Here is a 24,276-nt window from a genome sequence, read left to right on the forward strand (position 1 = left end):
AGTAGTTAATGATCTCTGAAAAGCAAATCACTCACTGCCACTTAGAACGATGCCCTGCAGCTCACTCCCCTTTCCTTCAACCCTTTCTAGGGCTTTTCCCTGTATCCATTTTCACTCTTCCATTTCCTGAGAAATATGAAGCATTTTCTAGTAAAACCTATTTAGGGAGCTGTTTGACTACAAGCAGGTTAGAAGTACTGGCTCATCCTATGAGAGGCCTGTCAGGGCCAAGGGGCCCCGGGAGGACTGGCAGGTGGGCTCTCTCACCCCCTGCTCCCTACCCCGAGATGGTCACATCTCCATGCGCGTCACCTAGTCTCACTCATGCTCTTATAAAACCAAGTACACCTGTGATATTGTGCCATAGTAAGAAATACCTAGGGCTTCCGCGGTGGCACAGTGGTTAAGAATCCGCTTACCAATGCAGGGGACGCGGGTTCGAGCCCTGGTCCAAGAAGATCCCACATGCCACGGAGCAACTAAGCCCGTGCACCACAACTACTGAGGCTGCGCTCTAGAGCCTGTGAGCCACAACTGCTGAGCCCACGTGCCACAACTACTGAAGCCCGCTCCTAGAGCCTGTGTTCCGCAACAAGAGAAGCCACCGCGATGAGAAGCCCACGCACCGCAACGAAGAGTAGCCCCCACTCGCCGCAACTAGAGAAAATCCGCACACAGCAACAAAGACCCAACGCAGCCAAATAAATAAATTAATTTAAATAAATAAGTAAAATCAATAATAATATTAAAAAGAAATCTCTATCTAGTCTTCACCCCCCGCCCCATTTCTGGCGTAAGAGCTTTTAAAACACTTGGAATTTCTGACTGATGGGGTGAGAGGAGCATCTCTTGTTAAATAAAGTCATGTCTACTTGTGGTCTAGTAAACTTCGAATATGGACTGTTGGCAGATTCTATGGAATGAGGGACAAAGCTGTCCTAAAATACTGAGTGTTACTATTCCTGCTACATTCTATATCCCAGAATTTCTTTCAGTAATTTTGAGGGTGACTGTAATTTCTCAGGTCTCAGTATAAGAAAATGTCAGTGAAAGTGATCTGGAATGAATCCCAACCACTTCTCTCAAAGAAGTGAATTAACTGTGAAACTTGCCACGTGCACAGTCACCGCCACTCAACCCTCTTGTACCCGGGAGCACGGACGTCAGCCAGCAGCAGGGGACCCCCCACTCTGCGTCCAGCCCTGACCCCCGCCCCAACGATACTGGTCTAAACGGCCCCACGTTCTCCTCTGTCCTCTCTCCTCCTCACGGCAGCCCGACTTGATTTTCTTGATCAAACTGCTTTCCTGCTCTAAGACTCTTGCTAGTGCCACAGTTGCTACCGATTAAAACCTAAACTCTCAGACTCCATCGAAAGTCCCAACAGTTTGGTCCCCACATACTCTGCCAACCTAATCCCCCATTCTCCGCCTTCCTCTCTTTCTGTCCTCAGCCACACCCACTTACACACTGTCCCTGAAAAACATGGGCCCAAGCTGCCCCAAGACCTTTGTTTAGGTTGTTCCCTCTCCCTGGATTCCTTCTCCCTCCATACCTGCCCGTCAAAGTCTTCCCAAACCTCCAATTCCACCCCCTCCAAGAAACTACTCAGGAGGCTCTTCTGTTCTCGCTGGGTGTGGTCCCTCCCTCTCTGCCTCAAACCTCATGCCTAATGTACTGATAAACACTCCACAGTCAGGCTATTTAGGAAAGCGTTTATCTCCCCTACAAACCTCCAGGCCCTGGAGAGCGCTCTGTTTTCCTCCCAGCACAGGAGCTGGGAAGACAGCAGATGTGAACTGAGGACAAGAGGAGGGGACAGACACCCTGCGTGCCAACAGCCGTGCCAGCCCTGCCCACGCAGAACTCGGGACTTCTGCATACTTACGGTTTCCACAGTTGAGACCACCAAGGCCGAATGGGCAACTGCAAGTCAACAAAGAAAAAGAATAAGAATTAGTTTCAAATATCAAAAGAAATAACTGAGGCAATTTACCAAAGTAACTTCTAAATAAGGTTTGGAACAAATTCATCAGAATAAATGAACACGGAGCCTACCTCATGCAGGTTTCATTTTCAAGCCTATATCCATCTTCACAGGCTGAAAGAGAAAAAAAGGAAAATCCAGGAACGTGTCTATTGACTTCCCTCGGTCCAAACTGACAGTTAATAAAACCAGCCACCCTAAAGGCCACAACAATATTCTAGATCCAGCAGGCTACAAACAGCTTTAGAATTACCTAAAACCTGGCCTAAATACTGTTGCCAGCTCAACTCAATTCTACCAAAAAAATTCTTAACCTCTTAGTGATTCTCAGTTTCCCAGCTATAAAAAAGAGGATAATAATAATATCTGTTTTATAGTTTCTTGGAGGAGATTAAGTAAACTAAGGCATGCAAATGACTTAGCGCAGCACCTAGCGCATAGTAACCACTAACTGTTTGTAGCTGTAATTATTATCCAACATATGCAATTATTTTTGCAAGCTCTCCGTGGCCCCTGTGTAACATCCTTCCGTAAACACAAAGACAAGTGCTTCACTTTCTTTAACGTAAGTCAAACCTTTAACCAGCTGTTGGCTCCATCAACCCCCTTCCATGAGGAAGTGAGAGCTGTGACACCTTTCAGAGCCATGGTCCTGGTGGGTGCCTCAGTTTCCATAAGAGAACGCTCACCCCGTGGTCTGTGTAGTGGATTCTAGACACACCTAGATGAGCCCTAATCGGCACATCACCCAAGACCATAGCTTTGAACCCTCTGGCAGTACAGCTCACGGACCACTGCTTCACTGAAGGCCTGTGGGCCAGCCATTCCCCTGGATCAGCAGTTCCTGAACTGATCTGATCACGGAACATTTTCCGCATTACAATAAGCCGACAGAACGCCATGAGCTGTAATGCATGCCTGGATGAAAGCAGACAATATGAAATCTCCTCTCGGACAAATTCACTGCTGCAAGGAATGACAGAAATTGGATTCATGATTAATGTGTGCCATGCGCCGCATACAAGAATCACAGGTAAGAAAAGGCACAAAGCGTAGAGCAGCGATCTCTGGACAGACAGCACACACGCTGACGGTGAGATGTGAGTGCCAGCAGCACACGTGGCTCAGAGGCTGCACGCCCTGCAGGCTGGGATGGGAGATCTCTCGCAGACCTCCTGCATCCTCCTTTAAGCATCAGTGCATATTAATATTACCTACGTAGATGTGCTTAACTTTTTTCTTCCTTCTATTTTTTAGTGTTAGACACTGAATGTTCCTAGCATCTATTTTGTTGTCATAGACTATTGATATGTCACTAGAGGTTGGTGGAATGGTTTGGAAAATGCTGTTCTAAATAATCTAAATTCTCTCCCAGCAGACCATGAGAGCTGTGAGCCTGTACTGCACTGTTTGGCCCCCTGGAATCACTCTTCCTGAGCTACGCTCTCTTCATTAAGGGCAATCTATTACTAGCAGCAGCCCCAGGCAAGCCCCTAGGGTATCTATCACAGGCTGTCATGGACCACATTGCCACAATACCACTCAGTAACCCGGTGACGTGGATGCTCCAGAGAAACTTCTCTTGGACCCTGGGGCCTAGAAAAATGGGGATGGGCCTAAAGAACTGTACTTTATTTGATGGCCGCCACTTCTTTCAAAATCATGTTTCTCTCTGCCTCAGTGTCCAGGAAGCTCAGAACTTGAGTGAGCGGCCTATCTTTAGGAAACATGCGGGAACTTAAGGTATATCTTTTTGCTATTCATTCTCCTTCTAGCCTCAACAAAGTAGTCATTTTATTTCTCCTTCAACCTGATTTACCTTTCAAATTAAATCTCATCTTGTTACAATGAATTTTCATTAGGCACTTCAAATCTTTTTTGCAGCAAGGTACAGCATAATCATATCCCGCTTCAGGGAAGAGAAATGAGGCCCCTCTCCCAAATCTTTGATACCTTTGAGTTCTCTGAGCTGGCCTTACTCAGCTGGGGCCTTCTCTAAGGAACAAGCTGAGACCTCCTGTCTCCCCGGCGTGGAAAGCACCATGCCCTGGCAGTCCTTGTGCTATGGCCGGGTCGTGGGAGCAGGGGAAGCCGCCCCTGGATGACCCATGGCTCTGTCTGCAGGGCAGCTACACAGAGACTGCTGGCATCCCAGTGACTCTTCCCCGCCCGTCTCAGCACTGAGGCAGGCTGATGTCACACTAGTCTGTTCTATTCTGAACACTTCTTCCTGGAAATATTTTTACAGCAAATCTACCCACCCAACCGTCATCTGCTGGGTGGGAGCTTTCCACCCCGTGGCTGTCATCCAGCCAGATGTAAGGTCCATCTGTTGTCCTGTCTATGAGCTGATGGGCTGGGCTGTTTTCACTTAGCTTCAGAAGTGGCCTGGCTCCCCGGTGTAACGATATTTCCTTATTTCAGATGGGCTCGTTCAGTCATTCATCAAAGACTGAGTGCTACCGTGGGCCTGGTGCTGCTCTAGGGGCTCTTGGAGGGAAACCTTGTCATAAGGCACTCCAGTGCGCCTTAGGATCCAGCTCCGCACCTCCATGCCCTAGAGGGACCCTGACCCGCAGAACACTGAAGATGAAATGAATGTGTCAACAGCCAGCATATACACCCCAAGTGGGCTTCCCCTATTGATATGGAACACAAGCAAATTTTACCCTCTGGACTTTTAAATAAAAGGCCAGAAGTACATGGTGGAGCCTTCAGGGCTCTTTTGTTCCCTTGCAGGAAGCCAAATCAAGACCTGCCAATCTTGGCCTGTCATATACGCTGCCCTACCCTCCAACTGTTCATTCAACAGACGTTTATGGAACCCCGTAATGTGCAAGCATATTCTAGAGACGGGCACCCAAGGTATCTGCAGCCTAGTCAGAGAAAGAGACCTGCAAACAGGTGGCTGGAATGCATCAGGATATCTGCATGATGGACGGAAGCTAAGACATCTACGGGAAGGACACCTACTTTAATTTTACGTGAGGCTTTGAAAGTCTGGTAAAGACGTTTTATGTGAGACACTGAGAAGGTGTATGTGTGCCAACAATAATAAAGAACAATATGCAGTTGCTAACGTACAACTGTTCATTGCAGAGATTTAGAAAACACACACCCACGTGCCTTTAGCCTCGATCTACACCAGGGACTGACCCCGGATTTGAGGTGTCCGAGAGGGTACTTCTTTTAACTACCCCCGTGCTCCAGCACCAACGGCCAGAAGATGTCACTGTAACCCCTCAGAACCCAGCTGACCGGGCTGTGGTCCAAGGAGCTCCGGGATCCATTCATGGAGCTCTGATGGCCATGGGTGAAAATCTAACCAACAGGATACTGCAGAAACCAGGCTGCATAGGGCCTCGGCCACAAGCCCAAAAGCTAACCATGGTTTTCTTATGCCGATTCTCCGGTCATTACTTGATAGACATAAGGTTTCCGGTGCCTGTGACACTGCATCTGGTAAATCCCTGACAGCTCTGCTATTGCTGATGCTAGTCTGTAAGCGACACAATTATAGAACTAGTGACTTGGAAAGAGAGGGAAATGACTCATGCCAGTCAGAAGCAAAGGTGGCAGGGCTGCTCTTGAGGCCACCTGAAATTGCAGAGGCACTGCGTACAGAAACGACTGCCCCGCATAGCTACACGGCCTCCAGCACACAGGGACGTCAGCGCACTTCACGTGTGAAGGATGTTACCTTCACACACGAAGTGGGCTCAGTGGCCCAGTTTCTAAGACGGGCCAGGAGCACTTTGCATGAAACCAGATAAGAGGGAACTAAGAAGCATCACCTCTGTATCAAAGCGGCAGACTGACAGGGCACTGAGAAGCGCTGTGAGCTTCAGAATCAGGCCTGTTGCCCCACAGAGTTGGGCCCCCTCTTCAAACCCCACCCCAGCGCCTGTGTGCAGAGCCGAGGAGATGCACTTTCAAAGCACCGAAGTCAGAGGGTCTGAAGTGCAGGATGAGGGCACTGCCCTGAAATGTATTTTTATCCTCTCCTCTAACGGGAAGTCCTGACAGAAATAAGTGGCATGTCACCTTTCCCCAGGAGGCCATTTTTACTCAGATTCCAGTACATCTGTCACCGGCAGGCACTGACTGAGCAGGAAAACTGGGCCATACACGTTCTCATGTGATGCGAGGCCTAAGGCTATGTGATGCCTTTATGCTGCTAGTTTTCCTGTGATCACGAATTGCAGCAGGGTTTCGTAAGTCAGGGTACCCAGTGCTCTGGACTTGAATTCATTTTATTTTAAAGCAGTATTCTTGCACTGCACGTGCTGACCAGCCTTCGTCTCAAACTGGATGAAGTTAATCCTCACCTAAGAGATTAGCAGAATTAGGTTTCTGCCTTGAAACCCTTAAAACCAGAACTCAGTGGTTCAACAACGACCTGGGTAAAATACAAGGGCAAAGGCTGATGGCTTACAAAGTACCTCCATAACCACTGCCCTCTTTAATTCTTAGAATATCCAATGAAGTATCACTGCACCCATTTCACAGAAGAGGAAACTCAAGCTCAGGGAAGCAAAGTGACTTGCCCGAGATGATACAGGACGGGCAGGCAGAGTGGGACTCTGACTCAGGTCTCCCGGGCTGCCAGCTCCCACTAAAAGGTACAGCCCTGCTTCCGTGCTGGTATTTTCATTTTAAAAGATTAGCAGACAATAGATTGGTTCAACAACGACCTGGGTAAAATACAAGGCTGATGGCTTACAAAGTACCTCCATAACCACTGCCCTCTTTAATTCTTAGAATATCCAATGAAGTATCACTGCACCCATTTCACAGAAGAGGAAACTCAAGCTCAGGGAAGCAAAGTGACTTGCCCGAGATGATACAGGACGGGCAGGCAGAGTGGGACTCTGACTCAGGTCTCCCGGGCTGCCAGCTCCCACTAAAAGGTACAGCCCTGCTTCCGTGCTGGTATTTTCATTTTAAAAGATTAGCAGACAATAGAATAAAGCTTTGGGAATTAAAACAGTAATTCTTCTAATTTCCTCTAATTAGGAGGAAAAAAAAAAAAAGCCCTGGCCACCCCCAGGCATTCCATTCTCTTTTCTTTTCCTTTGAATCTGGTTGGCCAGACCAGTGTGCACCAGTCAGAGATAACGCTATTATTCCAGGGAGATAACGTATTCAACTCTGCTGGGAGCCAAATAACTAGAACCGGTTACCCCCAGATTAGAACAGTCACCCCTAGAGCAGAGACACTGCCCCAGGCAGAGAAGAGCACCTCCCCCACCCCCTGGGCCACAGAACCCCAGACCGGCCGGTACCTCGGCAGGAGTGGTCCATCTTGTTGAACTGGAAGTAGCCAGACTTGCACTGGCACAGCGCGACCCCGTCCAGATCGGTGCAGATGGAGGTCTCTTTGTCACATTCTGGAGTCTTCCGCTTGCACAAGCTGCCCGCTAGAATGGAAAAACAAGACAGTGAGACAGAACAAAACCTCCTCCACGTCGAACATTAAGATGCGTGAACTTCCTGTTTCAAGAGGCTCAGAGAACAGTTTCCAAAAGAGCCTGCGTGGTGCGCCGCTCCTCTCAGAGGGCACTTCTGCACTGCCTTCTGCCGCTCCTCCCCCGAGTCGGCCCCCGGGTCTGTTAGTAAAAGTTCGCGGGGCAGAAAACAAACCCAGAAGAAACGGGGTGCGGGGTGCCGTCGCCAGCGCCAGCGTCCCCTGCGAACACAACCCTCGACGGGTGGGATCCTCTGCACCTTCACGCTCTAGGGCTGCAGGGGAGAATCGGCACAAACCCAGAAAGTGTGACCCGCTCTCTTAGGAAGAAGGCCTGTCTCGGCTGAGGTGTGTCCCGGCTCTGTGTCTGTCTGGCCTAAAGGGATGCAGCGCCTGCTGTGGCGGGTAGCCTGCTGCCTAGCACACTGATTCCGAGGAGAGGTGTGGAAGGTAAGCCGGGCTGTATGTGTTCTGTCACTGTCCGCCTGCCCACCATACGGATGCCCGCCTGGGGCTTGCTTGGATCTGGGTCGTCAGCACCTGGCCATGTGGGCCAGGCTCATTTCATGGATGACAAAGAACTCTTTCATTGTTATCCAAAAGCATTCATTGTTGGGCATGTGGCCCTGAGGTTGTACACAGTGAACCCTCTCTTGGGTTGTATACAGCAGGCCCTCTCTGAGTTTGTATACAGTGGGCTCTCTTTGAGGTTATGTACAGCAGACCCTCTCTGAAGTTGTACACAGTGAACCCTCTCTCGGGTTGTATACATTAGGCCCTCTCTGAGGTTGTATACAGTGGACACAACGAGGGTGCTTTTTACCATCTAAGGTAGGTCTAACAAAAAAACATACGTAATTGGGGTATACAGACAATAGAACAAAAACATGAAATCACTTGGATAGTGGACAGTAACTTATTTACACTATGTACAGGGTGAGACTGACCTACGCCGCTGTTTTTGGTGGGTGTGAGCAAGTCCAGCGTGAGGAGACAGCCGAGGAAGGGCCACGTGTACACTGGGCAGTGAGGTGTGGGCTCCCTTCTCCCACCTTAAGGAAACCAGCTGCCAGCTCTTAACACAGCACAGCTATACCCCCACCCCACCCCAGGCAGGTTCTGGTGACGGGGACCCCGGCATCTGCCTCCTTGTCTGAGTCTCGAGAGCTCGGGGCCAGTGGGTGGCTTGGTCACAGGAGGTTAGTTTAGGACACAACTTCAGCTCTCAGAGCTGAATTTCCTGCCTTTATCAGTGGAAGCTGGCATGCTAAATCAGAACCTATTGGTGTGTGTGATACAATTTCCTTTGTTTATTGTGAAAGGTCTGTATTTAAGGGAGAAAAATGAAAAATGGAAAATCTCACCAGGCAAACACGGTGAAGCTGGCACAGAGGAGCACTAAACGGCCACAATCTCTCATCTAAAGCCTTAATATAAAGAAATATCTCCAGCACAGAAGGCCGTCCAGGCTGGTACTAGTTGGCGCAGCAGCCAGCCTGAGTTGCCTGGCCTGATTAGATATTTTCTGGAAGCCAATGTCACGTTTTCCCTCCACTCTGCCCACGAATCCCGCCTGTTGGCAAATACCGCTCGCCCTGCTGAAGCAACTCTTCCCGGCACAGAAGCAGATTCACTTGAAGACAGGGAAAGCTGGCCCCGCCTTTGCGATGGAGGGGTTGCTATCCTCAAAATTCTTAAAGAACATTCCTTTATCAGTCCATCCAACGGAACCATGTATCATGCCGTTTTCGTTTTCAGCCTGCTGATGTGATTTTTCTGCATCTACAATTCCCATGCTCCTTCCTGCGCATAACATCCGCCAAACAGACAATGAGAATTTATGTGAATCTAAGGCTGGGACGCTCCCTGGGGGATTTCCAAGGGCTCTAAACCTCTGGAGAGATGAGAGCTACAGTTCTTTGAAAGGCGAGGAAGTAGATGTTTTGTGAATTGAAGGGGAAGAAACTGCGCTTGCAAGGGCAGCGGCCAGAGTGGCCCGGTGCCTCCCACGTGTCGGGAACGCCCAGATGTCAGAAGCTGACAGCTCCCCCTTGTCCAGCCCGCCTCTCTAGCACTCAGAGAGGTGAGTGAGGGACCAAGCAGTGTGCTGGCAAAACCTGGAGAAGCCCTGGGAGGGAAAACAGAGAGGTGAGGCTGTTTTCAGCCAAGAGGCATGGCCGTCTTTGTTCTCAGGGGCTTGGAAAGCAGAGGCAAAGAATGGGCACCAGTACATGTAGAGGCAGGAAGTCTGTGGGAAATCTCTGTACCTGCCTCTTAATTTTGCTGTGAACCTAACTCTGCTCTAGAAAAAAGTCTTCAAAAAAAAAAAAAAAGGGACCTTGGCAAGGAAGACAGGAAGGAGCTTTCCTGTAAGCTACATCTGAGCAGTTGGAAGAATGGGGTCCAGAGAGTGGGCAGGGCCCTTACAAATCCAAATATCTTGCCACTTGATTTGCAAAACATGAAATACATTTACTAAGGACAAAAAAAGTAACCTAATATAATGCTGACCACGTAGCATGTATTCCACACATGTTTAGTGAACTGCAAGGTCCCCTTCCTACTTTCTGGGGAGGAAAAATTGGAACCTTTAAATCACTGGCAAGAGAAAGAAACTAAAATCAAAGCAGAGTACCGTGTGATGGGGCAGGAACTTTTTAACCAATTCCCCAATGAAGCTGAATGATAGCAACTTCAACTCCAGAATGCTTAGCTCTCTCTCTCTCTCTCTCTCTCTCTTTTTTTTTCAAGTGAATAGCCCTTAAATGGGCAAAGCTCTAGCATTTATCCCTGAGCAAAAGGTTAACTGCCAGGTCTGTAATGCACAGTCCATAAGGAGGGCTCTCCAGACCTGCTCTTACAAAGCTCTGGCTCATCGGGAACGTCCTGGATCTCCAGCAGGCAGAGCACCAAACCTGCTACCTACAACTTAGTCTAGCATCTGGGCACCAGATGGGGAGCTTCCCTCCGACTCTGCATCCCTCACCAGTCCTATGTGTAGTAAAATGAGCGAACCAGAGCCAGCTCTGACCACTTATGAGACACAGCAGGGGCAAGCCCCCCTGCATGAGGAAGCACTTTTGATTCCAGCAGAGTTTTCCCATCCCAGAGGCGAAACCTCCCCTCCAAGACCCAAATCTGCCTTCCAAACTTGTTTCTAATCCCTTTCTTCAGCTGCCTCACATCAGATGCACTGTAGAAGCTTTCAACAAAAACAGATAAAGAACAAGAAAAGAGAAATCATGGACGGTGAGCAGTCTGCCCTCTAATCTTCTAGTCTTGTTTCTGTGCAAATAGAATTTGCAAACAAATACACAGAAAGACGGGTGATTCTGTACATGCTTTTTTTTTTTAACCTAATGGTATGTCAAGGTGAAGGTCTGGAGTCATTGACAAGCATGTACATTCTGTGTGTGAATTTCTATCTCCCCAGAGAGAGGAGGAACCTTTCAAGGGAAAGAAGAGTGGTTTTTGCTCCATTACATCAGCTCCTACATCCCTTCCAATACTAATGCTGGATAGAAGAAATAGAAACAGTATGCCAAGGACTGGGGGCCTTCAAGGCTGGGTGTACAGGACTCTGTGTGTGTGTGTGCGCGCGTATGTATGTGTGTGTGTCTGTGCATGTGTACACAAAGATGCACAAAGGCCTTGTGCTTAACGCCCATTTCAGGCTGGTTCTGTGACAAGTTTCTTGGACCTGAGCCCTGAATGCCTTACACGTCTACCCTCGGTCCGTGCCTAACTGAATGGGTGGGGTCCTCCCAGAGGGCCTCTTACCTCTAAAGATCCGCCTCTGAGAACCCAAGAGCTGGCAGATCTCAGCAGAGGCCCTGCAGGAGTTGACACATTTCTGCATCCCATCGGCCAGGTCGAACAGTGTCACGTTGGAGGCCAGGGAAAAGGTGGTTTGCAGTGACATCACCACCGCACTGGGCTCCCTACAGGCAAAATATGTAGGTTTTAATTGTCCTAAAATGACATGTGCGCCCCAGGGCTTTTGGAAAATGAGTGTCCTCCCCATTCTCCAGTGATGGCCTGGGAGAGCATGAAGTGCCAGTGACCTTGGCCCTGGATCACCCTATGGCCCAATCAAAACAAGGCCCAGTTTTGCGGCCATCACCCATGTTAGAACATCCTCCCCTTTCTATAGACTGGTTCACAAACGAATATAATCCTGTTACTTACCTAGAAGCATGAGCTGTGGATCGGGTATAACCAGGTAATGTTGAAAAACACACATTTAACTGAAAGGAAGAACAGGTTTATCGTTAACTGTGAGTCAGACAAAAGCCTTAAACCTAGAACGAATTTCCTATTTTCAGGATCAAATAGGCGTTTTCCAGCCATCAAGTTGTCAGCAGGCAGCCTTACGCAGGAGTGGTGTCTTTTTTGTTCCTTTCTTAAATGCCTTTCTGCTCTTATTCTGTTGTTCCATGAGTACAAAGGGAGAGAGGCAGATAGTAAATCAGTGGGGAAAATCTTGGCAGGAAATGATGTTCAGAACAGCACCCTTGGATGCAAAACATCTTCAAAGGAGCAGATCTCTTCTAAGACCCAGGGTTTCAAAAACCTCAGAGGCAACTGTTTATTTGGACTTTGCATAGTGAACAAGCCTCACTGAAAAGGCTGGGTTCCTTTCAGCTACCCCAGGTCTGGCAGGCCTGACACAGACCCCTCATAATCTACAATGAGTTGACCTAACTCACAGATAGGTCCTCTTCAATAAGGCTCTCCATAGGAAATTACATTACATGGGTCAAGAGCCCTTTTGTTGAGAGCAAATTAAGAGCGACTCTCCCTGTGTTTGCCTTGTGCTCTCGGAAAGAGCAGAAAATCCCTGTGGGGCATGAAGTACCATGCCTGCTTCTCCACTCCCTGCCCCCCCCACCCCCGCCACCGACAGTAGGGGCTGGGGATTCCTTTTATGCAGCAGAGGGTCTCAATACCTTGACCAATGCAACCCACCTGTCTTCAAAGCCTGTGTGTCAGACACATCTCACCCTTCACAAGATGGATTCAAACACAGGATGCTATCAAACCTTTTTTTGGCTTTGTATGACATTACTTTATATTCACAAGGTAATGATTTATTATTACTTAAAATTTTTTTCCCAGGAAAGAACAGAAATAGCACATTTCAGAACAGAACGGCACCTTGGGAAAGACTACTTGAGTCATAGCCTAAATCTTCTCTAGTCATAGCCAAATCTTCACTATATCTTGGGGGTGGGGATGTCACATCACTAATAAATTATATGTTGATACTGGGTAAAAATTAGCAAATCAGATAAGTCACTGAGCACCGTGTAATGGGAGGGACTGTACCTCTGCACAAGTTTCTCAGCCTCTGTACTATCTTAGAAGGAAATATTGACCTACAACCGAACTAAGAGGCAGCTGTGGTGCAGTGCCAAGAACACCAGGTATAGGGTTAGTAGACGTAAAACCCCGTCATATAGTAAAGAATTTGACCTTACTCAAAGAGAGGTCTGGCCCTTGACTCCTGGGAGGTAGTTTCTAAGCCTTTGGAATGTCCTGCCTTTGTTTACCTGGAGACCCTGCGCTGCTCCAGATAATCTAACAGTGTGATTTATGGTGGGGATTGGGGTTACAAAGGGTAACCCAAAGGGTTACCTCTCCAGAGGGGCTGGAGACTGAGGTCAGCCATACGGGCAGTTGACTATCTGTGTTTTGGCTCTAGACACCAAGGCTCAGGTGAGTCTCCCTGGTTGGCGATACTCTATGAATGCTGTACACATCATTGCTGAGAGGAGTTAACCCTGTCCATGACCCCATGGGGAGACGACGACTGGAAGCACTGAATTTGAATCCCTCCTGGACTCTGCCCCATGCATCTCTTCCCTTAGCTGACTGTAACCTGGATCTTTTCACTGTAATAAACCGTAACCACAAGTATAATCGCTTTCAGTGAGATCTGTGAGTCCTTCTAGTGCACTATCAAAACTGAGTGTTTCTTGGGGACCCCCAAACTCGCAATTGCTGTCCGAAGTGAGAGTGGTCTCTAACTTTGCACCTGCTCTGTGTAAACTCAGGCAATGTCACTAACTCCCAGAACCTGCCACTTTTCCCTCTGTAAAAGTGTTGGCAATACCTCTTATAGGAGTGACGCACCTGGTAAAGTGCCCGTCACAGAGTAGATGCTCAGTAGATACAGAAATGGAATTGGAATCTACATTTTACACAAATAAAACCCATGGTCCCATAAAATCCTATAGGTTTTGGCTAATATACTCTTACCCATAAAGAACAAGTAAAATTAAAATCAGAAATCAATCTCTAAAACGTATTTTAATGGCAAATTTCAATTTTCTGAACACCGAATCTTAGACTACGGTAGCAGCTGAGAGGCAAAATTTACTATCTGAGCTTCATTTCTATCTCTTCTTCTTTCCTCTCCATTTTTCTTTTTTTCTTTCTTGTCTTTTTCCTGACAAAAAACAGGCAAGGAGGGAAAGAAGAAGAATCAAAGGCCCCTAGATAATCTACTCAGTGAATTCTCAACCCTGGGTAATAGGATTAACTGTTCCACCTTTGGCATTCCCTTGAGAAAAAAGCATCATTCTCTCCAGGTTCCAAAACACAGACAGAAAAATCACACAGCATGTCAACAGCAGATGGGACAGTAGGATTTTCTGGGTCTTTCCACTTCACCAACAGCTCTTATTGGTGCATGTCACCTAAATGTCTGTAACTATGAGTCTGAACATGGAAGAGAAATGCCAAGGCACCGATAAAGGCTGCATGGGAAGACACATTAGAAGAAATGCTTCTACAGGCATCACTGGTTCTCAACACCTCCCTTCTACTTCTGAAAGGCCTTTAATTTTACCCTAAAGTTCACCTTCCAAATATAACAGAAATGAACAGCCCAGGAGATACAGCTGATCCCCAGGATGTTCCCGATTCTGAATAAAATCTGTTCTAGAAACAAAGGACTAGCAGGAAGATGCCTTTTGGGAAACCTACCGTTTTGGTGATCTCATTTTCAACTTCACGGAGGTCTGAATGTTTTTCCACGGTGGTATTAAGAAATATTTTCTTCAATTTAAACTCTGTCACGAAGGTTCTAACTGAAAATGAAAACATAACCTGTTAGACCTCACAAGGTCCACCTACGCATGGCTGAGTGTCTGTAAATCTCAAGGCACCCAACTTTCCTCCACCTCCCAGGATGCTCTCTGTGCATTTCTTTCTCCTGGAGGGTGGAGACCACTCCTCCCTCTTCGGGGCTCCTCTAGCAATGGGAGCACCTACTGAGCTGAGCTGAAGACTCAGTCTGAGCAGACCTTTGGGTGAGAGGCTCCAAAGAGCCTTTTGCATATGTGTGAGGGCTCTGAGAGAGTGAGCTTCCCTCGTCTCTCCAGTGGCCTCCCACATCTTAGATGCTCAGTGAAGCTGCAAGAGAGAAGAGAGATGAGCTGGTCTAAAGAACACACTTCCAGGAAGAGGGGAGGGAGACGTGAGGTTGGAAAGACAAATGCTCGTGGGGCCCTATAAAGCTTTGGATGGAGGAAAGCTCTTTCTCTCTAGGTCTTTTACCAAGTTAGCCCTCCACTTCAAGGGCGTGCTCTGGTTTCCTCTTCTCATGAGAGTCACCTCCATCCATTCCCCATGCCTCTTGCTCAGAGGAAATGCCTGCTCTATCATTGATAAAAGAGGCTTCCAGAAGCCAGGTTACTTCCCAAGATCACCCAGCTCCCAAGGGCCAAAATTAACATTTAACGTCACGTGTGTCCATCTTCCAAGTTCTTCTTTCCCCCCTAAACCCCCTGCCCCGTGAGGAATCTCATAGTCTAAGGACAACCAAGTGGCTACAGAGAAAGGTATCAAACATCTGTAGCAGGACTCCACTCAGGGGGCTGCCAGACTCCATGACTACAAGCCATACAATGAAAACAACCCATGTTCAAGATACTGTTGGGTTCAGACATGAAAGAAAATAGCCCCATTTTCAAGGCCCATTTCACTCATAAAATAAAATTCTAGTTAACATCAATTTGTGCTGATTGGGCCTGAGGGTGACAGAACTTACAAATGGGCAGGCAATCAAAAATTAGGACAGGGCTTCCCTGGTGGCGCAGCGGTTGAGAGTCCGCCTGCCGATGCAGGGGACGCGGGTCCGTGCCCCGGTCCGGGAAGATCCCACGTGCCGCGGAGCGGCTGGGCCCGTGCGCCATGGCCGCTGAGCCTGCGCGTCCGGAGCCTGCGCTCCGCAGCGGGAGAGGCCACAACAGTGAGAGGGCAGCGTACCGCAAAAAAAAAAAAATTAGGACAGACAGCCTGCTTTATATCTGGCTCTTATCTTCCTTTAGATTAAATTCTTATCTTTCCCTCTGGACAAGAAAAAAATATAAATAAACCCAAACACAGAAACACATGAAGCTGCTCTTTCATAGAAAGCTTGCCTGTTGAATTAAGAGAAAGGCCCACAGATGAGCCAGGGAAAACATTTAACATCTTATACTTACTGTCTAAAGCCCTTAATCCTTATTTAACATCTTTTTGCTTGTTCTACAGTTCAGTGAAGCCAGCTGCTTAGGCCTCTTTCTGAGAAGCAGGGAGCTCTTTGAAAACATTCCTGGCTAAATGAAAGAGCTTCAGCGTGCTCTAATTTGCATATTCCACTGGTGTTTATGAACAATGAAGCTAAATGACTTGAAAAGGGAAAGATGATTGTTAACACAATAAGTGGCTCTCCTCCTGATGCATGGTGCCTGTGGGACCCTCCACACACAGGCTTCCAGAACAGTCACCCCACCCCTTCGTCCTCCCATCTCACAGGTCTAGGTCTGTGCCCAGTCTCTGTGCAGAAACATACATATGGTAAGCATCAGGTACACAGATCTCTTCTGAACCAGGACAGTAAATGTGGCCTCTGCATCTGTGTGAATACGAGTAAGGCACCGCAGTGTCCCCCCAGCCCCGCCCTCTCCCAGACACATTCCCATCTTCACGCTGCAGTTACATCATCTGGCTTTAGGGTGATTTTTAACTGTTGATCTACACAGGTTATCTAAATGATTTTTTAAAGATCCAAAATTATTGCTTTATATTCAAAGTAGTTTATCATTTTCATTGCTTTCAGCTCTGGTCCAAGAGATTAGAAGACTAATGTCAAAGGATACCTCCCATCTGGAGACCCCTACCATTTTCCAAGCTTGCTCAAATATATTATTTATTTGATCTTCATAATAACCCTGAGTGGGAAGCAGAGCAGGTGGTAATCTGATTTTACAGATGAGGAAATTGATGCTCAGGGGTCAGTGTGCTGTAGGTGCTGGACATGGAGCTGGAAGCCTGGCATTTGAGTCCTTGGCAAGTGTACTTTCCATACTGTTTCAAGATAAAATCATTTCCGTCATCTCCATTCTTAAACTGAAAACTTGCTGATTTCTTACAGGGTGTAGCTAAATGGAATAGGTGACCCAACTGCAAATAATCTATTAGAATACGAGGACTTCTCGACTTTGACTGATGTCTATATTCCCAGATTTTTCTTCCTTAAAAATAACGCTTTGACTTGATCCTTGTATTTTAAACAATTTTCTAAATTCTACCATTATTTTAATAGGGTACCAACTACTGAAATACATTTCTAGCCCCAAGATGGAGCTGCACCTGCCGGGGGTGCCACGTCAGCAAGTCAAACTTTAGAGTTCCTGTAAACGCTCCCCTTGGCCAGTAATGCAGCATATCAGTCAGCCAATCGCCAAGAGCGAAGACAACTCTGGGCTCTATACTTATTTCCTTGTTCCTTGATATTTCTAAAAAAGGTCAGATATGCAACCCCAGCCAATCATGCCCTGTGTCCGCATTGCTGCTTCTACGCGCTATAAAACTCACTCTTGCCCAAAGTGGCTCAGGAAGAGTGTTCCTTCCACTGCTTGTGAGAGAGACCCTGTACTTCCCCAGTCCATGGACTGCTTTCCCTTGAGTAAAGGACATCAAACTCATTATCAAATTGTTATAGTTTTGTCATTTGACACCACCTTCTTAAAAACTCTGATTATCCCCCTCAGCCTATGGGCAATGCAAGTCATGCAAACAACACTTTCAAAGGACACAGACATTTGCTCTCTCAAAAACACAGTTACTGAGCACTTTCTCTGTGTTGAGTATGACACTGGGCAATATAAGTTGATTCCAAGTTGAGTCACTGTACCCACCAGCTCCCTCTCCAGCTTAGATAACTCTATCTTCCTCACTTGTAATTTCTTCAAGTTCTTCATTGACCTCGGCGCTCTAACTCAGATTACACAGCCTGTGTGCAAGAAAGCTCCCAGAATGAACACAGCACTGTGTGATGGAAGGACTGTGGGCTGCAAACCTGGCGTCTCATCAAGCGGTTGTATAAGCCGGGCCATTTGGTACTTTGTCAGGGCCTTAGTTTTCATTTGGGTTGTTTGCTTTTTAACCTGTAAAATGGAGATTATATCTAAAACCAACCAGCTTCATAAAATATTAAATTCGGGATCAAAATGTGACAAACTGTATGGTACAATTATGGCAGTAGCTTTGTAAAAACTGTATCTTGTCTGTGGACAAGAACATGAAGATCTTTTTTTAAAAATTTATTTATTTTTGGCTGAGTTGGCTCTTCGTTGCCGTGCGCAGGCTTCTCATTGCGGTGGCTTCTCTTGTTGCGGAGCACGGGCTCTAGGCACGTGGGCTTCAGTAGTTGTGGCTCATGGGCTCTAGAGCGCGGGCTAAGTAGTTGTGGCGCACGGGCTTAGTTGCTCCGTGGCCTGTGGGATCTTCCTGGCCCAGGGCTCGAACCCCTGTCCCCTGCACTGGCAGGTGGATTCCTAACCACTGCGCCACCAGGGAAGCCCACGAAGATCGTTTTTAAAAATGAAAAGAATGTGTGAATGTGGTAGGATAATCAGGGTTTTATTCTCTTTTTTCTCTCCCTAAATTTTTTTTTTTAACTCTTTGGTTAGAATATTCTTTTGATTCTTTTCCCCCTAACCACAGGGTGGAATGGTTAAGCAAACAGTGTCATGCACAAATGATGGCATATTTATGCAGTCATTACAAAGTTTGTATAATAGTTTTAATAACATGGAAAAATGTTTAAGGTATAAAGTTTGTACAAATACCATATGACTTCAACTATATCAAAATATAATACACACTAAAAAAGACTGCAAATAAGGTGCTACATCTCTGAGTGGTGGAATAATAGGCAGTGTCTTCCACTCCCTTCTATATGCCTTAAAGTTATTCCTTGGGCAAAGATTGATTTTGATTAGGGAGAAAAACAATAAATGTTATTTTGCAAAATACACTGTGGTGCAGAGAAAATTCCAAGACAGACAAACTCTCTTACCCAAATTGCATATCCCTTTTTCCAGCTGGTACCCCACTGGGCATCTGCAGGTGAAGGATCCCCGAGTATTGTTGCACATGGCCAGGGGTGGGCAGGGGTTTGAGAGGCACTCATTCACATCTGCGGAGAAGGGAACACAAGGTCACAGTGAAACTGCAGCAGGCAGCACCATCATAATCCAGTACAAGGGGCACTTCTAAGGGCCAAGTGGCACTGGGTATGATGGGGCCTGGAAGCGAGTAGGCACTACCCTGGTTCTCAAGGCGCTACCAGTCTACTGAGGGTGGGGGCAGCCTTGAGTACAACTAACTATAAATATAAGGCAGGATTTGAAAGTAAAGAGAAAGTAATGATTTTGATGGAAGGGAGAATTAAGGACTATTTCAAATAACATCTGGCCTAAGACTGGAAGAATTTTAATCAGCAGATGTGGGTAGGGGGATTCTAGGCTGGGGCACCAGCACAGCGAAGGTCAGGAGCAGGAAAGTGTAGGGGTTTTCAGGGAGTGGTGGGTGGTCCAGCGTGGCAGGGATGTAGGGAGCCCGCATAAGGGAGCCAGGTCGCGGAGGCTCGTCGGTGTTATTGTCCGACATTGCTCTGCAGACAACACATAAGCATGCTAATTCTCAAGTAAGCGGGGTATGAATTTTAAAATCTTACTCCCCTATGTTTTGGAGGAAAAGGGAGTTTACTGCCTATCTCAATGTGATACTGTATTGTAGACCACTGCAGGTGACTTTTCCTCTTACCCACGTTGCAGTCATCTCCTTGCCAGGAAGGTGAGCACACACACTGGTACCCATGGCGGGTGGGGTCCACGACGCATTTCCCATCATGAAGACAAGGGTTAGCGGCACAGCTGTTAACTGCAAACACATTTCAGATATAATGCAGTTAATCACACAGGAAAGGTGAGGGCAGTGCTAGGTAAATATTTAATTCTCCCAGCTAATATTTGATTCTTGCTTATTTCTGTGTACTTGCCCTGAAAGGCCACACTGTGCACTAGAATGGGTTCCCAGAGGTGCAGAGGAGATGTATTGGGACCGGATGCTGGCACTAGCTGTGTACATACACACGTGTTAGACAGTTGGATCCCTAAATGCAGGAGCTGGTTCAAATCCAAATACTGCTTACAGGTCCCTCGGCTCGGGAATGATGATTACATTGCCTTGGGATACTTAACAGTTAATTCTACTTGAATCAATGCCAATTTAAAACACACGTTAAGGAGAAAATGACGCCTGATCAACCATCCTCCCTGCTCCAAGCGTTCTCTTTCCTAAAGGTCTCGCACTGTAACGGGGCCTCCACACAACGTGCCATCCTTCAGCGCAATGCCTGCAGGTGAGCGCTACGGCACCCTCTCTTCACGCGGTGTGACCGTGAGCCCGTCTCATTCATCCGGGCCCTGGCGATGCACAAGCTCCCGGGTGCAGTGACCACACTCTCTGCTTGCGTCTGTATAACTGGCCTTGTCGTGCTACAGTTATACAATAGCTGCCTAGTAAAGGTTTCTGACGCACATTTAGAAAAGCCAAAACTCATAACAGAAGGAGAAAAATCATCTCCGAGGAGAAAAGTCAGTGGTAGAATGAGAAAGAGAAGGCAGAAGTCAAGAGTGCTTACTCCAGAATAACCCTGGAGACAAATGGGCTAAACCTGAAGATGGCGTCCCGGCTCCTCGTTGCTACTTCATATCTACCCAAGACCACCTGCATGAGCATAGCACCCGTATGTACAAACACTGCACCCATGGACTCTGTCACAAAAGACATAGCAACAGCCAGTAACAATGGTCCTAATACTCACCTACAGTTATCACTGCAATGGCTATAATTGGCTTTAAGGGACACTTGTGAATTATGTTCTACCTGGTATTGGAATATATTTGGCATCTGGAAATGAAGCCTGTGAGCCCTGAAGCAGGGATCCCAAACTTGCCAGAAGAAGGAGCCAGTTTCCATTTCCCAGCAAGGCTCAGACCACTGGCACGAAGGGGGCACCGATGCATCAGGGCTCTGCGGGGCCTGCGTGGGGTCCACGGCCCTCCAGCCACGAGCCGGATGATGGCTGCCTGGTTGGAACTCTGCTTCTAACTCCCTTCCCTTCTTCCCTCCTCCCTTCAGTTACCATTTCACCCCTTCACCAACAGCAGGTTTCCTTTCCTGAGTCTGGACAAGCTAAATATCCAGCAAATTTTGACCCTGACATCAAAGGAGGTATCATCCTACTTCCTTCTACCTTTCCTTAAGTGATAAAGAATCATGTGGATGGCTTTATTTCCCTTGTCCCAGCAACTTCTACATGGATATAAAGATATATAACCTCAGGTGCAATGTCACACAGTCACTATGGGAAAGGTTAGCTCATCATCCTCTCACTGAACACATCTCTCCACCCACGTTTATCCACTGACATCATAATCTTAGGGAGAAAAAGGAGCCTGGGCTCCCCTGGATGAAGAGAAGTCTCCCCGGTGACTGGGGGGCTGGCTGACTAGCTCAGAGGCTCGTGGCTCTGATCTGGGAGCAGGCACCTGCTCGCTCTTTGTCTCAGGCCACCTAAAGCTTCTTGACTCCAGTTTTCCACCCTTCAATCCTGCTTCACGACCCCACTCTGGCTTTGCTAGAGTTAAAGCCATGCTTGAAAAGCTCTTCCAATTACGGGGCATTACAAGTTACAATGGCACTACTGATGTCACACATGGCCAACGGCATCCGCTCCTCTTTCTCCGGGAAGAATTCTGAAACTCAGGGGTGAGAAGACTGTCACCGTGACTTTCCTTTCTGATTTAAGTGCTCCAACAGAAAGCATCTGAGATCACAAAGCAGACACTGTCCTATGGCGGATACCAGCCACCCCGAGCCCCGTGCAGCCTCAGCGTGCTTGTGCGACTGTGTCCTACCTGAGGCTGGAGATGACGGTGCTGTGGACGACTGCGTGCTGCTCTGCGCAGTGAGGGTGGTCGATGTAGATGTCAACACCTTAGCTGTAGAAACAGGTGTGCTTTGGGGGGAAGGAGATGTTCTGAGGAAGTGTGAAGCCAGGCTGTGCTCTTCTGTAGGGGCAAGCCCCGTGGTCCATTCTTTTGCTGATGTGGGCACACTGGTCAGGGCGATCGATCCGGTGGCAGCATCTCTATTCACTGGGTTCCTTTCTGTGGTGACAGCACCTTCTGTTGAGATGCGTACCACTAGAATTTCAGGACTGGTTGGCGGGAGCTGTTTTCCGGCCACTGTCTGTACTGTTGTAGGACCACCCGTCAGAGATGCTGTGCTTGACGGGGGTTGGGGGCTGGGTACATGGGGATGAGAGGTCTGGAGAGTGGTAGCTACCAAAGCTGGAGACGTCTGGGCTAAGCTGGTGCTCGTGGCTGGAAGGGTTTGCTCAGTGGAGGATTCCGTTAAGGCCAGGGGCGAAGGGATCCCCAGAGGAGACCTCACTGTTACAGTTTCCGTGGCCTCCACAGGCAGAGTCTCCAGGCTCTGTGGCTTTGATTCCGTAACGAGCTTCCCAAGGTGTGGGCTGCTCTGGTTCTTAGGACCTGCCGTTTGACTGCTGGGGAGCATTGCCACGGATGATGCCATTATCGACGTCCAGGCTGAAGTTACAGGAGCGCCCCTTGCCTTGGGCAGGACCAGGGTAGAGGATGAAGGTGGGAGGATTGTCTGTGAGACAGACGGCGAGACAGGGGCAGATGCTGTCAGGGATACTAGTGAGGGTGGTGGCGAGGAAGACAAAGGTGTGGGCACATCAGGGGCGGACCGCAGTGGGTGAGTGGAGGCCCTGGTCGATGGCAAGGTTGACGAGAACAACCGGTAGGACTGTGACACTGAGGGCTGGGGCAAGGGGGGCCCTGACGAAGAAGACGATGATGTATCGCCAACGGATTCAGCATCGGTGTCGAGAAGAACCAGAGTGGTCAGCATACTAAGGGCGGGTGTGCGGGATGGAGGGCTGGCCGTGCGCAGAACTAGTGCCTCAGTGGAAGACTGAGCGTATTCCCCATCGTGGGAGGAGACGTTGCTTCTCTCTGCCTGAGCCTGAGAGGAGGAAGAAGAGTCTGAATGCAAAGAGCTTGAGATCTTAACGGAAGAGGTGGAACTCTCCCTTACGTCCAAGGATGAACTGTGGTCTGCAATGGACAGCAGTGCCCGCTCCCCTTTGGTGAAAGGAGCTGAAACGTAGGTGTGGTCTGTGTAGTCACTGGACGTCCCGTGTTCAGGGTGTGTGCCACTCACTGCATCGTAGCTCATTCCAGTGACTGCAAAGGGAAAAACCAAAGTGAGGTCAACTAAACAGACATCTGTGAACCTGCACTATGAGACAGACCTTCAGTGTCCCACCCATGAACGCCTGGGGGCTGACACGCTTTCTCTGGATAGAGGCAGTACGGGGAGGCAGGCAGGGTCTGAGTCTGCAGTGAGCGGACCTGCCCTCCTGTGAGGAGCACAGCGGCAGCAGGGGAAATGGTCATGAAAGAGAAGCGGGGCCAGGGGCCGAAGAATAGGGAACAGGTCCAAATTCCTTCCACAGGCCTTTTTTGATGAAAGCAAATTAGTATCTGAAAAGCTCTTAAGACCCCAAATAGAACAATTGTTATGCCTAAGTGGAAAAAGGAAAACCCTCCCAACTTTCCATTCTGTACAATGAGATATTTCTTTCCCAGGAGACTGGCCTAAGCCACAACATGGCCAGGTTTCTTTATTGCAAGCATCCTGGCAGACAGCACCGCAAATGCCCGGGGCAAGTGTTGGGGAGGTGGGGGAACCCGGAAAGTGCTCTTCACAGGGAGCCGGTAAGGCACTTTCTGGGTTGACAGCGAACTCGATCACTCTAGGATCACGAGCAAATTGACACCTGAGCTGAGGGAACGCGGCAAGAGATCCTGCCCATCACCTCCGAGCACTCGCGAGGCTGCCAGTGAACCCGAGACCGAGCGGGCATCCCAGGTCGCCGTCACGTTCCCCCGCTGAGTGGGGCGCTCCGCGTCTCTGGGCGTCGCCGCTGAGCGCTCCACATCCCCAGGAGTCGTGCTGCCGTTGCTGAGAGATCGCAGCGTGCGCTCTCCGACTCCAGTGAAAGTAGCCCAGGTGTGCGGGCTGTGAGCGCGGGCTCCGGGCGCCCCCTCCTCCACTTCGGAACTGACGGCCAGCTCAGGACTGTCTTCGGTGGCTGCGAGAGGACCAAAAAGGGGAGGGCCGGTCACTCCGGGGGGTAGAGCTGGGCTGTGCCAGCCAGACGCTTCCCTAGGCTTTCTCAGTGTTTTTATTTGAAACTGACACGGTGAAAACCCAAACTGTGTGCTGTTCCTGCAAAGGCACCGGTGACTGAAACCTCAGGAAGCAGTGCGGGGGGGTCAGCGTTGCTGTTCAGGTGGCTTGGATTTATGGGAACGTTTATCAGTTAGTGAACAGGATTGATACGGTATTTCTGCTCAGTGATACATAGTAAATAGTGTTTATG

The 24,276-nt window shown here is 48.4% G+C and overlaps 1 protein-coding gene across 1 annotated transcript in view; it reads right to left on the minus strand.

The window, feature by feature from the left end:
- Positions 1-24,276, minus strand: part of HEG1 (heart development protein with EGF like domains 1) — a 52,756-nt gene that overhangs the window by 20,376 nt on the left and 8,104 nt on the right. Inside the window, exons 4-13 of the mRNA XM_024754739.1 lie at positions 23,710-23,985; positions 21,716-23,074; positions 19,557-19,673; positions 18,808-18,927; positions 14,445-14,548; positions 11,643-11,701; positions 11,235-11,395; positions 7,273-7,407; positions 2,059-2,101; positions 1,889-1,926 (exon numbers count right to left, since the gene is read on the minus strand). Coding sequence (XP_024610507.1) covers positions 1,889-1,926; positions 2,059-2,101; positions 7,273-7,407; positions 11,235-11,395; positions 11,643-11,701; positions 14,445-14,548; positions 18,808-18,927; positions 19,557-19,673; positions 21,716-23,074; positions 23,710-23,985 — 2,412 coding nt within the window. The remainder of the gene's footprint in view (positions 1-1,888; positions 1,927-2,058; positions 2,102-7,272; positions 7,408-11,234; positions 11,396-11,642; positions 11,702-14,444; positions 14,549-18,807; positions 18,928-19,556; positions 19,674-21,715; positions 23,075-23,709; positions 23,986-24,276) is intronic.

This window comes from Neophocaena asiaeorientalis, unplaced genomic scaffold (assembly GCF_003031525.2).
Source record: "Neophocaena asiaeorientalis asiaeorientalis breed wild unplaced genomic scaffold, Neophocaena_asiaeorientalis_V1.1 scaffold423, whole genome shotgun sequence".
NCBI lineage: Eukaryota > Metazoa > Chordata > Mammalia > Artiodactyla > Phocoenidae > Neophocaena > Neophocaena asiaeorientalis.